This window comes from Leptopilina heterotoma, unplaced genomic scaffold (assembly GCF_015476425.1).
Source record: "Leptopilina heterotoma isolate Lh14 unplaced genomic scaffold, ASM1547642v1 Lhet_275, whole genome shotgun sequence".
Taxonomy (NCBI): domain Eukaryota; kingdom Metazoa; phylum Arthropoda; class Insecta; order Hymenoptera; family Figitidae; genus Leptopilina; species Leptopilina heterotoma.
In genome coordinates, this window is record NW_025110983.1 from 1,444,432 (window position 1) to 1,458,763 (window position 14,332).

Consider the following 14,332-nt stretch of genomic DNA (forward strand, 5'->3'; position numbering starts at 1 on the left):
CCATTTTATTGCCACCACGACAAAAACTGACAATTTTCATTATTGTTTTTTTGTTTATTTATTTATTTTATTTTTTTTTTCATTATTTTGTGCTAAGAGTCTGTTATTTAGTTTATGTTTCACGTCAAAATTCAAGTTTCTATATGTTTGGTAAATTCATCTACTTTCGATTATATCCACGGAGAATGAAGCATGCGGGAAATTTGTATGGTTTTTTTCGGTTATTTCAAAACTACTTTAGAGAGAAATATAGAGACAGAGAAAAATTCATAAAAAAAAAAAAAAAAAAAAATTGTTTCCTATGGAAAGTCAAAAATAATATCGCGCGAATTATGTTGCACTGTGTGTGTTATTTCTTTTTTAAATACTGTCGTCGTACAATGAAAAAGGTACTTTTTTTTTGCTTTAATAGATCGAAACAAAAAAATAAAAAAAAAGTAAAAACAAAAAAATTATTAAAAAAAAATTCGATACTAAAATTTTTTTTTTAAATAAAGAAAAAAAACTGTTACAATTCTTTAAAAAAAAACGAAACCACTGAAAAAAAGAAATTTTCTGTAAAAGAAAAATATTTCGTGTAAAAAAGGTGAAGTAAAAAATATTGAAAATATAAAAATTACAATAAAAAAAAATTGACAAAAAATGTAGAGTAAAAAAAATGATAAAATGGGTAAATTTATTAAAAAAAAAAAAAATACGAAAACAAATTGATGAATATAAATTCTTAGCCTCATTGAAAGAGGTGAGTCAACTAATAATAATAATTAAAAAAAAATAATAAATCTATTTACATTTCACATATTTCTTCGAACAATATAGAAATAATTGTCGAAGAAAAATAATATTGTTATTACAAAAAGTCACAAAAAAACGGATATTCGACCAGTTTTTTTTCTTGACGTTCTTTTTTCTTTTCTCTCGAAAAGAAAATTTTTTTTTTCTTGTTTCTAAAGAGAAAACAATAAATGTTTTGTTATGGCTTTTCTGCAGTAAGGGTAAAAATTTTTTTTGTGCCTTTATAACACGATTAATACTATATTTACACTTATTCTTATTTTTATTAATAACGACTAATAGCGTTTTAAAAAATATTTTTCCAAATTAATTAATATTATAACTTTGGACAATAATTCGATTCGCTAATTCTATAAAATTGTAGGCGAAAATTTTCTTTTTTTAAAAAAAAAGTTCACTTAAATTTTATAATGAAATTTAAGTTTTTCTTTGCTATAAAAGAAAATTAAAATAAAATACTCTCAATTTAAAAAAAAACTGTACAAAAGAGAATTTCATTTTCTAATAGTAAAATATTTTGCAACAAATATTCGCTTTTTGTTTAAAACATTTTTTGAAATTATTTTTTTTTTATAAAAACGTCTAAATATGTGTTTTGGAATTTTTTTTTATAAAAACGTTTAAATATGTGTTTTAGAATTTTTTTTTTAGAAAAATAGTTTGAAACAAAATAATTTCGAGACAAATTATTTTAAAACAAAATTTCGAAGCAAATTATTTTCAACAAAATAATATTTTGAAGCAAATTATTTTCTACAAAATAATATTTTGAAGCAAATTATTTTCTACAAAATAATTTCGGAACAAAAAAGTTTTAAACAAAATAATTTCAAAACAAAAGAGTTTGAAACAAAATTATTTAAAATAAAATAATTTTGAGCTAAATTATTATTTGAAACAAAATATTTTTAAATAAAATTAATTTTGAGCCAAATCATTATTTTGAAACAAAATTAATTTTAACAAAATAATTTTTAAAAAACATAATTTTAGAACAAAATTTTTTCAAACAAAATTGCATTGGTAACAAATTAGTCCGAGACAAAATATTTTTAATACTAACCATAAATTTACGAATTTTTAACATTTAAATACATGCTTTTGTAGACAAAAATACGTTTTGTTTTTGTTCGTCTCTTTTTTTCATTTTTTTTTTTTTTTTTTTTTGTTAAAACTTTACATTTAAAATAAAAACCATCAAAATTTGGTCGAAAATTTATCATTTTTTCTCTTTGTCGACAAAAGCAGAATTTTTCCTTTACTAGGAAAAAGTGGAGAGTTATTTTTTTTCACAATTAAAAAAATGAATTTTGTCTTTTTTTTCATAAAAAAAAGAAATCAAATTGGAAAAACTATCGTGAGTATTTTTTTTACCACAGAAAAGCCACGGTTTATATTTCCATATTAAAATTAACTTCTTTTCTTATTCTTATTCTTTTTCTTTTCTTTTGAAAACCAATCATTGGTAACAAAAATTTTTTTCCTGCACTCTGAGGCAGATTTTTCATACTTCTTCTTCTTCTTCTTTTTTTCAGGCCTATAAAAGTCCCTAAAACGTAATTTGTACAAAATTACTTTTTTGTCCTCTTGTTCATAACAATTACTAGCAATATTAAATATTGTTACATTTATTCAATGTAATTTTTTTTTTCTGAATTTTTTTTTCTTCATTTTCATTACTCATGCGAAAGTAATGGGGAAAAAAAAAGAACCAAAAGAGGAAAAAGAAAAAATCAGAAAAACCAAAGTTCCTCCCGACCGACGTTGGCAGTGAATTGGACCAAAATTTTCTGCTTCTATCTGTAAAAGAGAAAAAAAATTTTTTTTTAATAATTAATTTTCTGTTTTTGAATTAATAATGTTATTATTGCCCTAGGGCAATAAAGTGTCCTTTATTGACCGCTCGCAGGTCAATAAAGTTCCCATTATTACACTGCAATTTAATTTTAAAATTTAAATTTTTTTAAATTTAAAATTTAATTTTGTTTTTCCCTGTTTTCCTGACAAAAATTTGACTTTTTCCCTGACTCTAAAGAATATTCTGATTCACTCTAAAAATTATTATAATAATTAAAGATGACCAAGTGATAAAATAATTATTTTATATTATAATATAAGAATGTTGTTGCTACTTCTTTAAAATTATTTTCATCATTTCAATTTAATTATTATTATTTTCTAGTATTTGTAACTAAAATTCTTCTTTAAATCAATTATTTTTAATAATTTTTGATAAATTTCTTCTTTGAAAATTTTTAAATCCATTTGTTTACAATTAAATTTTACGTGAAATTTCAATTATTTTAAAATTCTTTAATTGAATATATATTAGAAGATTAAACTTGAAATAATTTCAAAAACATTTAGATTTTGCTTTTTGAAAAAAAATAGTTCCACAGAATTTTTAATTAAAAGTATGAAAAATTCAGATTTTCAAAGATTTTAATTTGAAACCATTACAAAATTCAATTATTTCTAAAAATTATAAATTATAAGTAACTTCTCTAAAATTCAATTATTATCTAAAAACTTTAACTAAAATTAATTTTTAAATCAATTTTTATTAGAAAATTCTACGAGAATTCAATTATTTAAATACAAAAATAAATAATAATTTATTGAATAATTGAATTCTCATAAAGAATTTCATCAAGAAATTTTTAAATAATTAATTGAAAATAATTGAATACATGTGAAAAATTTTATTAATTTTTAAAAATAATTTAACTCTTGCGAAGAATTTTATTATTTTTTCTTAAAAATCAATTTTATTATTTTTTGCAAATAATTGAATTTCTGCAAAGAATTTTATTCAAAGTTTTGAAAATAATTGAATTCTTGCGATGAGTTTTATTATTTATGAAAATAATTGAATTATTGCTAAGAATGTTATAAAAAAAGTTTCATATTGATTTTTTTTCGAAAAAATTTATGCAAATTCTATTTTTAATAATTGAATTCAAGTGAAATTTTCATTATTTTAAAAAATAATTGAATATTCGTGTAGAATTTGGTCAAAATTGTTTTTAAATAATTGAATTTCTTTGGGAAATTTTATTAAAATTTTTAAAATAATTGAATTTTATTACTTTTGAAAATAATTGAATTTTGCTATGAATTTTTCAGAAATTCCTCAAAATAATTGAATTTTATCGAAGAATTTTGCTATTTATTTATAAAATTGAATTTATTTTAAAAATGTTGAACACAATTTTTTTTTGATTTTTTAAAAATAATTGAATTTCTGTGAAGATTTTTATTAATTTTTAAAATAATTGAATTCTTGTAATGAATATAATTGAATTTCGGTGAAGAATTTTATAAAAAAAAAAAAAGTTTCATTGAAATTAAGAATAATTTTTGAAAATAATTGAAATTTTGCAATAAATTTTATTAAAATTGTTGAAAATAATTGAATTTTATTTCTTTTGAAAATATTTGAATTCTTGTGATGATTTTTTTCTATTATTTATGAAAATAATTGAATTTTGCAATGAATTTTATTAAAATTATTTTTTAAATAATTATTGAATTCATGCGAAGAACTTTATTAAATTTCTTTTAAATAATTGTATTTTAGAGAAGACTTTTAACAAAAATTTTTTTAAATAATTGAATTCCTGTCGGAAAATTTTATAATATTTATGAAAATAATTGAATTTTTGAAAACGAATTTTAATAAAATTTTTAAAAATAATTGAATTCTAATTATGAATATTGTTATTTATGAAAATAATTTAATTTTACAATGAATTTTATAAAAATTCCTGAATATTATTGAATTTTGTAGAAGAATTTTATAATTTATAAAGATAACTAAAAAGTTGACGAGAATTAAAAATTTTTTTTTTAAATAATTGAATTTCTAGAAAGAACTTTAATATTTATTATAAGATAATTGAATTCTTTCGAAGAATTGCGTTAAAATTTTTTAAATTATTAAAACTAATTTCAACAGAATTGTAAATTAAAATTTTTCAAAAAAATCCTTCATTATGATTTATAAGTAATAACTACTCTATTTATTGACCGCTCGCAGGTCAATAAAGTACTTATTATTACCCTAGGACAATAATGGTCCTTTTATTAACCCCTCGCAGGCCAATAAAGTATTTATTACCCTAGGGCAATAATGGTCCTTTTATTAACCCCTCGCAGGCCAATAAAGTATTTATTACCCTAGGGCAATAATGGTCCTTTTATTAACCCCTCGCAGGCCAATAAAGTATTTATTACCCTAGGGCAATAATGGCCTCCTTATTGACCGCTCGCAGGTCAATAAAGTACTTATTATCACTCTAGGGCAATAATGTCCCCTTTATTGACCTTGTTTATTTCTTATTTTTTAGCTTTCTTTTAAATAATTCTACGAGGTTAAAATTCAAGTCGAAAAACAACACATTTGGTCATTAAGAGCTTAAGCGAACTTGTGTCCAACTTTATAAATACAAAAACACTCAATTACCCAATTTTCAGCGATTCGGCTCAACAACCTCATTGAAAAGCGGTGGGAGGGTATCCTGCAGTCCTTCAAAACTATCAAGTCCATCTAAATCCCCATTCTCCACATTATCCAAAAAGCTAGGTTCAAGAAATTCCGCAACACTCTGACACACGCTTTCCGATGAATTAGTCGCCGTCACATCGCCCCTCAAATTAAGTGTATCAATCGTAGGACTCGACAGCATCGGCTCATTACTCTCCGAATATTGCTCCCTCGCCTGTACACTGTGCAATGGCGTCGTTGGATAAGATCTCGATGCACCGCTACTATCCTCCGTGAATGGCAATGTACATCCCGTTGTTATTGGCAATGGCAACGGTGTATTCGGATAAGAACGCGATTGCATCATTTTCTGTAAATTCGTATTCTCAATGACAATTCCCGCATCGATTCCACTATCATTTGTTATATTCAGATAGGAATTTGGTAGACTGTCGAGTAGCAGGGAACTTGTTTCCATCACACCCTGACCATTGTGCGACAAGATTTCTTGCTCGTCATTGAGAATATTGAGAAAATTGTTAATATTCTCGGAGGACATTTCCTTGTCGTTCATGAGGAATTGTTGATGATCGTCGGACATGAAATTTGCGTCTTCGAGGAGGTACATTGCATCGTCGGGTGCGTCGATTGAATAGAAATCGGTGAATTCACTTGGCACTGGTGTTGGGGCTATCGAACTGCTTGTGGATGGATTAAAACTGCGGAATGGGGCTAAAAATTGTGTGGTGGACACTGGGGATATTAGAGTTGGATTCACCATTCGATAGAGGGGGACCGATTGCGAACGACTGTAGAGGTCCTTGGCTTGTTGGGAGACTTCGAGCTTTTGTTTGCCGTCGTTTAGTAATTCGGAGATTTCTTGGTCTGATTGGGTTTTGTAGGTTTTCGCCTCTTGGTAGATGTTCTTTATCTCTTGGTTCACCTCCTGATTTATCTCCCGATTTATCTCCTGGTTCATCTCCCGATTCATCTCCCGATTTATCTCCCGATTCATCTCCCGATTTATCTCCCGATTTATCTCCCGATTTATCTCCCGATTCATCTCCTGATTTATCTCCCGATTAATCTCCTGATGAACCCGAAGGTTTTCCCTAAAGTGATTCTCCTGATAATTGCCAATAATCTTCTGCGGTTCGATGCTTGGGAACTGATTTCGATTTTGCGATGCATTTTCGGAATGCGTTTTAGCGAGAACGAGGGGCGAACGAGCGACTTGTCTCGTATTCTCCGGCACGACGAAGGTTTCATTTTTGTTGGTATATGGCACACTGCAGGATATGGAGCGCGATAAGGTTTTCTTAGCACTTCGGGATCGATAGCCATTCTGAAGATTACTCTTCGATCGCGGCACTGGTGTATTACGGGGCGAGACAAACGGAGAAGCATTCGCGGAATTACACTTCGAGGCGCGACCATTGATCGGCGAATGCGGACCCGGCGAAATAGGTGTAAAATTAAAGATCCGTCGTCTTGTGTTCGGACTCTGAGGCACCGTGTGACTGCTCGTCGTTATTGAATCATGCTCAATGACACTAGTCTCGAAACTCACTCTCCTTCGAATATTCACATTCGTCGTTGGATTTGTCATCTTCTGCTTCGTGGGAATGTTAACAGGCGTCGAGGTCGTTTGATTCGTCGCCGATCGCGTGATATCCTTAAGATTCTGATGTAAAATGAAACGTAATTCGGAGACTTTATCAGATCTGGATGATGATAAATCGGCACTGGGTGGTATTATACCAGTTTCAAGATCAGATTCGCCTTGTTGAAAATATTGTAATAATTCTTCCTCCTGCTCTTGGGAATTATTACCGCCATTTAGATAATCATCGAGAGAATCGGGATCAATTGTACCGAGATTGGTTCGTTGAAGGAGTGACGAATTCTCCAATAGGGGAATTTCTTCGTCATTATTGGTCTTTGGCTCCATGACAGTTGAGCGACCATTTAATTTCGCGCATTGTATATCAATATCACAGCTTTTTGGGGGCTGACTATCGGCAGCTTCACTAAAGTTTTTACGATTATTAGCTAGTATCACTGGAATTTTCCCGCTCTCGTGGATTGGCGTGCACGAACCATCATCAGGCGGTGTTGTTGTTGTTGTTGTTGTCGTCTCGGCGGTGGAGTGCTTTGCCTGTTTCTCGGGACTGGAATCCGCTTGTGATGGGGTTCCTCCACTAGTACGCTTTCTTTGATTCCTTGACTTTATTGGAAGGGAATCTGTTGTCTTTTGCACACTCTCAATTGATTGTACCACTAGGTTATCACAGTTAGGTTGCTGGGAGACATAATCACTGTTGTTACGTACGGCTTTCCTTTGACGTGGAATTGGTGTCGTATTACCCTTTATGGACGTTATAACGCTTCCATCCTGCGGCGATTGATTTGTTATTGATGTTGTCGTCGTCGGCGTCGTCATCTTCTTTTTATTACTCTTTCGTCCTCCTTTGTTATTATTTACAGTCTTTTCTTTGTTCTGACTCTGCAATGCAAAAAAAAAGAAAATAGGTGATATTTTTGGTTTGTGTATTCGATAGCTTGCGCTCACTTTTTTTTACTACAAAGAGAAAAGCTTAAAGTAGTAAACAAAAAGTTTTAATAGATTAAAATTAAATGCAGGTGATTTTCAATAACCAAAGAGCTTTGAATAGCTTAAAGTTAAGTTAGCTTCAGCTGCCTTTCAATAACCAGAGAGCCTTGAATATCTTAAAAGTCAGCGACAAATCCGCATTAATAACCAGAGAATAAGTTTGAATAACTTCCAGCGATTAACTCACCGGCGACTCATTTTCCAACTGTCGCTGCTTTTGGTCGCGTACATGCTCCCGTTGTTGTAATTTCCTTTGCAATTGTAATTGCGCCTCGCGCATTTTTCCCTGTTTTCCATCACTGGGTGACTTTGATGTTTCTATTATTCAAAAAACAAATAGAGAAATATCAAAAATGCTATTTAAAACGCAATTTTTTCTTTATGAAAAAGGAGAAATTAAGAATTGCTCCCTCATGAAACCATTGTTTTTTTAAGAAACAGTGTTTTAAAAAGCAGTGTTATAAAAAAACAATTTTTTAAAAACAGTATTTTAAAAAACAATGCTTTAAAAACAGTGTTTTAAAAAACAATGCTTTAAAAAACAATGCTTTAAAAACAGTATTTTAAAAAAATGGTTTCAATATTTTAAAAATTGAAAAAATCATTGAAGTTATAGTAAAAAAAGTATTGTTTTCGAATAATAGTGAAATTATGAACAGCAAGAAACAGAAGATTATATACCATTTTTAACAGCCTCGGGTGTTCCCGAATTGCAAACAATACAAACAGCAGCCAAAGATCGTGTGTCGACGAAAAGATTATCAACTAAATATCGACCCAAGGCACTGAGTGTTGGAAATTTTAAACCCAATAATTTTTCAGCCCATTCACGTATCAGTGTCGATGCAGCGCCCAACATTTCCTCGGTGATATTCTCCTCAGCGTTATCGTCCTAAATTAAATAAGATTTTTAAAAAAAAATTTCTCTATTGTTTTTATTTTTTTTTGAATTTTAAAAATACTTTTCTTTTAAAACTTACGGTTGGTAATCCGGCGATAACTGGCAAATTTGGTGGATCAAGTTTTATTTTCTTTCGCATCCCGGCATAACAATAACGAGAATTACCACGCGTTCCAAGTCTTCGTGGACGTACCCTTGGATACACTTGCTTCATGACTTTTCCAAAGTCCGCCGTGGATAAGGGTTTCATGGAATTTTTCACGCAGAACATACTAAAAATAATAAACATACTCTATTAATCATTTTAAAATTAATTAATTAATTTTTGGAAAATTAAGGAAGAAATGTTATTGAAAAAAAAATGTTCTGTTAAATTAATTTACGAATATCTTTAATTGTAAAATTATTCAAAAACAATAATTGAAGTGTTTTTGTTATAAAAAAAAGTTTTGTTCTAAAACAAAAAAAATATTCTATTAAAAAATAGAAATACGAACTTGTATTCATCGTATACTTCTTGCTTCGGCAACGATACATCGGGATCCTCCTCCAAATGTGTCTTGATCCACATAATTGTCTGATGAATTTCATATCGATTGCCCAATGGATTCAATGGCTGTTTAAGTGGATCTATCGTACCGCTGGGATTTGCCAGAGACAATGGAAGTTTCAGGTACAATAATAATTTTTCCTCGATTTTCAATTGTTCCACTTTTGAGAAAATTTCCTGAACACGAAACTTCGAGTCGTCGCTAAAAGAAAAAAAAACGAAATTATTTACCTAGGGAGATAAAAATTATTCAGAACACTTTTTACCTTGAAATCTTTGAAAAAAAATTCTTATATTCTTTTCCCCTTCTGTGAAAAAATACCATTTTCGACGCTAACTTCAGGGACTTTAAAAATTTTTTCCCCTTTTTAGAAATAAAATTTATTTCTTCGTTTTAGAAATAAAATTTATTTCTTCGTTTCAGAAATAAAATTTATTTCTTCGTTTTAGAAATAAAATAAATTATTCAGTAAATGGAAATGTTTCATTTATAAACCTAGTTTTTTATATACTTTTTTTTTAATAAATGCAGAAAAAACGTACAATTTCTTTTTCATTATGAATCGAACTCAATTGAAAAATTAATTATATCCGCAATTCAAAGTGGATCAATAAAGAATGAATTATATTGTGTCGCGTGACAAATGACCTACTGAAATTTTTTATTTTTATAACAAATTTAACAATTGTATTTTTTGTAAAAATTGTTAAATAATTTATTATTATTATAACGAAAAACAAAAATTGTATGTATATAAATAGAGGGAGAAAAAATTATTCTCAATTAAGAATATAAATATATTTTTATGTGATAAAAGAAAATTTATACAATTAAAGGATATAAGAAAGAATATAGAGAATAAAATCTAGGGAAAAAATCAATAACAAGTTTACGTTTATAACATCCAATTTTTGCATTTCATACATTCGATGTTTTATTAAATATATAAACAAATTATATTTTTCTTTTATTGCAAAAATTATATGAAAGTTTTTAATTTATTTATTGTAAAAATTATATAAAATTTTTTAATTTATTTATTCATTTTATTGCAAAATGACTTTAATTCTAAAAATTATATTCATTATATTGTGGAATTTCTTTAATTTTTCATTAAAATTTGTTTAAATTAGCCAAATATTTGGTTTTTTTACACAAATATTTGGATTGGCTTCAATTAGATAAAAATTTGCTTAAATCCATAAAAAAATTAGGTTAAATTAGGCAAACATTTGGGTACAATACTCAAACATTTGGCAAAAATTTCGTTTTCCTACCCAAATTTTAGCCAATTATATTAATGTAATGAAATATTTTACAAATACACAAAAATTTGGTCAAATATTCAGTTAAATTTATTCAAAAAAAAAAAATTAGTAAAATTAGTCAAATATTTGGTTATATTATCAAAATATTTTTAATCATTAGATAAACATTTAGTTAGATTAACCAAACATTTAGTTATCCTAAAGAAATATTTGGCTAAACTACACAAACATTTGCTAAAATTATTGATAATTTGGTCATACTACTCAAATATTTGGCTAATTATGTCGATATATAACTAAATGATCTCAAATTGGCTAAATTACCCAAATATTTAGTTCAGTTTCGTATATATTTAAATTTCATATAATTTTGGGTAAAATAACCAAATAAGTTAAATTGCACAAAAATGTAGCTTAATTACCCAAATATTTGATAAAATTGCCCAAAAATGAAGTTAAATTACTCAAATATTTAATTAACTTAAATATTTTTAGATAAATTACTCAAAAAATTAGCTAAATTATCCAAATATTTGGTTAAATTATATAAAAATGTAGCTAAATTACCCAAATATTAGGCTAAATTGCACAAACAGAAACATTAACTTATCAAACAAAATTTGGTTAGACTACCTAAATGTTTGGCTAATTATGTTAATATAATTTAATTAATTAAAAGCAGACAAACATTTGGTTGCATTAAACAAATATTTAGATAAATGACCCAAAGAACTTTGTTTAAATTTTGCTAAATATTTGTTTATACCACACGAATATTTGTAAATTGTAAAAAATTGACTTAATTACGAAAATATTTGGTTCTGCTACCCAAATATTTGTCTTAATTGAACAAAAATTTAGTTAAATTAACCATATATTTGGTTAACTTACACAAATATTTGGCTAAATGCCACAAACACTTAATTAAATTATCCAAAAAATTTAATTATACAACCAAAATTTAGGAATTATTTTAATAGAAGTAAATTTATTAAAATTATAGCCAAACAATTGGTTTTTGAGCATAAGTCAAATATTTGGAGAAATAAACCAAAAATGTGTATATTATATTAACCAAATAATTTGGTTGTGTTACCTAAATATTTGTCTCAATTTTATAAAAATTTGGCTAAATTAGCCATATATTTAGTTAATTTACCCAAATATTTGATTAAATGCCACAAACACCTAATTAACTTTATCCAAAAAAATTTGACTATACTACCCAAATGTTTGGCTAATTATGTTAATGTAATTGAATTTATTAAAATTAGCCAAAATAATCGAATACTTGGTTATACTTCCCAAATTTTTGTTTAAATTGATAAAAAGTTGATTAAATTAACCAAATATTTGGCTAAATTGCTCAAACACTTGTTTAAAATATTTAAAAAATTGGTTATACTACCCAAATGTTGGCATTATGTTAATATAACAGTATATTTATTAAAATAAGCCAAAGAAATGGTTGTTTTTGTCAAATAATTAGGAGAAAATATCTCGAAAATTTGTCGAAATTAGCGAAATATTTAGTTACGCTGTTCTAAGGTTTGTTTAAATTGCGCAAAAAATTGGTTAAGATACCAAAATATTTGGTTACCTTACCCACCATTTTTTTTGCATTTCTCAAATAATTAGGTTAGTTGCCTAAATATTTGGTTAAATCACCCAAATATTTGGATTGTTTAACAAAATATTTGAATAAGTCACCAAAAGATTTGGTTAGTTTAACCACATATTTTGTTAAATCACCTAAATATTTGATCACCAAAAGATTTAGTTAATTTTACCAAATATTTGCTTGCCATCCGATATTTGGTTTATTTAACCACATATTTGGTTAAATCACCTAAATATTGGATAACCAAAAGATTTAGTTAGCTTTACCAAATATTTGGTTGCCACCCAAATATTCGGTTAACTCACCTAAATTTTTTTGCCCCAAAAGATTTGGTCAGTTTAACCAAACATTTGGTTATGATTCAAGTATTTGACTATAAATCACCCAAATGTTTGGTTAGTTAAAGAAAATAAATATTCAAGTGATTTAACCGAATATTTGGGTGAATTAACAAAATATTTTTGTTAAACTAACCAAATACTTGAGTGACAACCAAATATTTGGTTTAAATATTTGGATGCTAACCAAATATGCGATTAAACAAGCCAAATACTTGGGTGCCAACCAAGTAAAACAGTCACCAAAAAGATTTGGTTAGTTTAACCAAATATTTGGTTGTCACTCAAGTGTTTGGCTTGTTTAACCAAATATTTGGTTAAGTCAACAAAATATTTGATTAAATCAATCCAAAAGTGTGGTTAAATTAAACAAACACAGTCTAAATCAAATATTTGTTTAATTAAACCAAAAAAAACGAATAGAAATAAACTGAATGCATACCCAATGCTTTCTTCGATCATAAGCCGAATTTTCTCATGTTTGGTGGTTGAATTATTATGAACGAGATTTGCAAATTTCCCAGTGATGACGTCCCTAAAGAGATCCTCATTATGAAAACCATTTGATACGCGTGACGATTGTGAAATTGGCGTCACCGGAGCACGTTGTTGGGTTTCCATATTCGTTTTGACGTCGGCGCCTTCACCGGCAACGACATTATTCCCCTCGACGTCAATTTTTTCACGTTTTACCCTCGTATTATTAAATGCAGCAGAAGCAGCAGTAGCAGTAGCACCACCACCACCACCATTACCACCACCACCCCCCGTTACAATCATTACTGCTTCTTGATGACTCTGAACACTCATTTCCCTACCCCCCAAAAAATACAATAAATCCCCCCCCAGAGCAATGAAAAAAAATTAATAAAAAAAAAAAAATTCAGATTTTCACCAACACACCCGGGTATTCTGCTTCTACTCCCATTGGCTCATAATCAGCTGTAGCTAATGCACAATTTGCCAGTAGCGCAAAGCGCTTACTGTTTGCGCGAGCCAATTCGCTTGATAGCGAATATATTTCCAAATTAATAACATAACTCATTATTTTCGAGAATATCAGTTTATTTCACCGCACACTCTCTAACCCCCCTCCCTTTAATTAGTGGTGGGGGTTTGGGTAGGTTATGAAAAACACTTTATTATATACAAAACTAAAAACACTTAAAGTAACCGCGATCGTGGTGATGTTCCTGGAACGAAAATAGAGTAATTTCTTGGTCCAATTAACACTCCAATGAGAATTAACATTGCCGTGTAAATCGATGTTAAGTCACAAGGTAAATTTCTCATATAATTTTAGTGTGAAAATACACTGTTTTCATCGGGGGGGAGAAAAAAAAATTTTTTTTTTTTATCGACAACCATAAAGGGGGAAGTCGGCGCGAATCGCGAGACACCAAAAGCAGTAGACCTCCTGTGAGACAAGACAACAAACACAATAGAGAGTGCTGCCGAGTATCAAGGGATATTTTCAAAACGCGGGAAATTTCCACCAATTGGATGTTGTACTTGGGGAAACTTTATTTTCAGTAGCCAATCAGAGGGGTGTACTATTCGAATTCTATTTGTTATTGTTGAGAGTTGGAGGCGCATTCTATTGGCTCGTTATCGTAACTAGTTTTTTGAAATTTTTGTTTTTGTTTACCGAACTTGGAATATTAAACAACTACTATTAACAGATTGATCGAGAAATTTTTTTTATTAATTAATTAATTAATATCAATAATATTTATTGTAATATTATTTGTTTCTTGT

At 28.1% G+C, this 14,332-nt stretch overlaps 1 protein-coding gene across 1 annotated transcript; it reads right to left on the reverse strand.

Annotated features, from left to right (window-relative positions):
- Positions 1–2,461: 2,461 nt before the first annotated feature.
- On the reverse strand, positions 2,462–13,992 carry LOC122503989. Its single transcript, XM_043614810.1, has 7 exons — positions 13,017–13,992; positions 9,294–9,548; positions 8,876–9,068; positions 8,577–8,787; positions 8,083–8,213; positions 5,261–7,787; positions 2,462–2,595 (listed from the first exon to the last, which is right to left on the reverse strand). The coding sequence occupies exons 1-6, from the start codon at positions 13,382–13,384 to the stop codon at positions 5,268–5,270; spliced, it is 3,678 nt and encodes a 1,225-aa protein (XP_043470745.1). The 5' UTR covers positions 13,385–13,992; the 3' UTR covers positions 2,462–2,595; positions 5,261–5,267.
- Between the last annotated feature and the right edge of the window lie 340 nt (positions 13,993–14,332).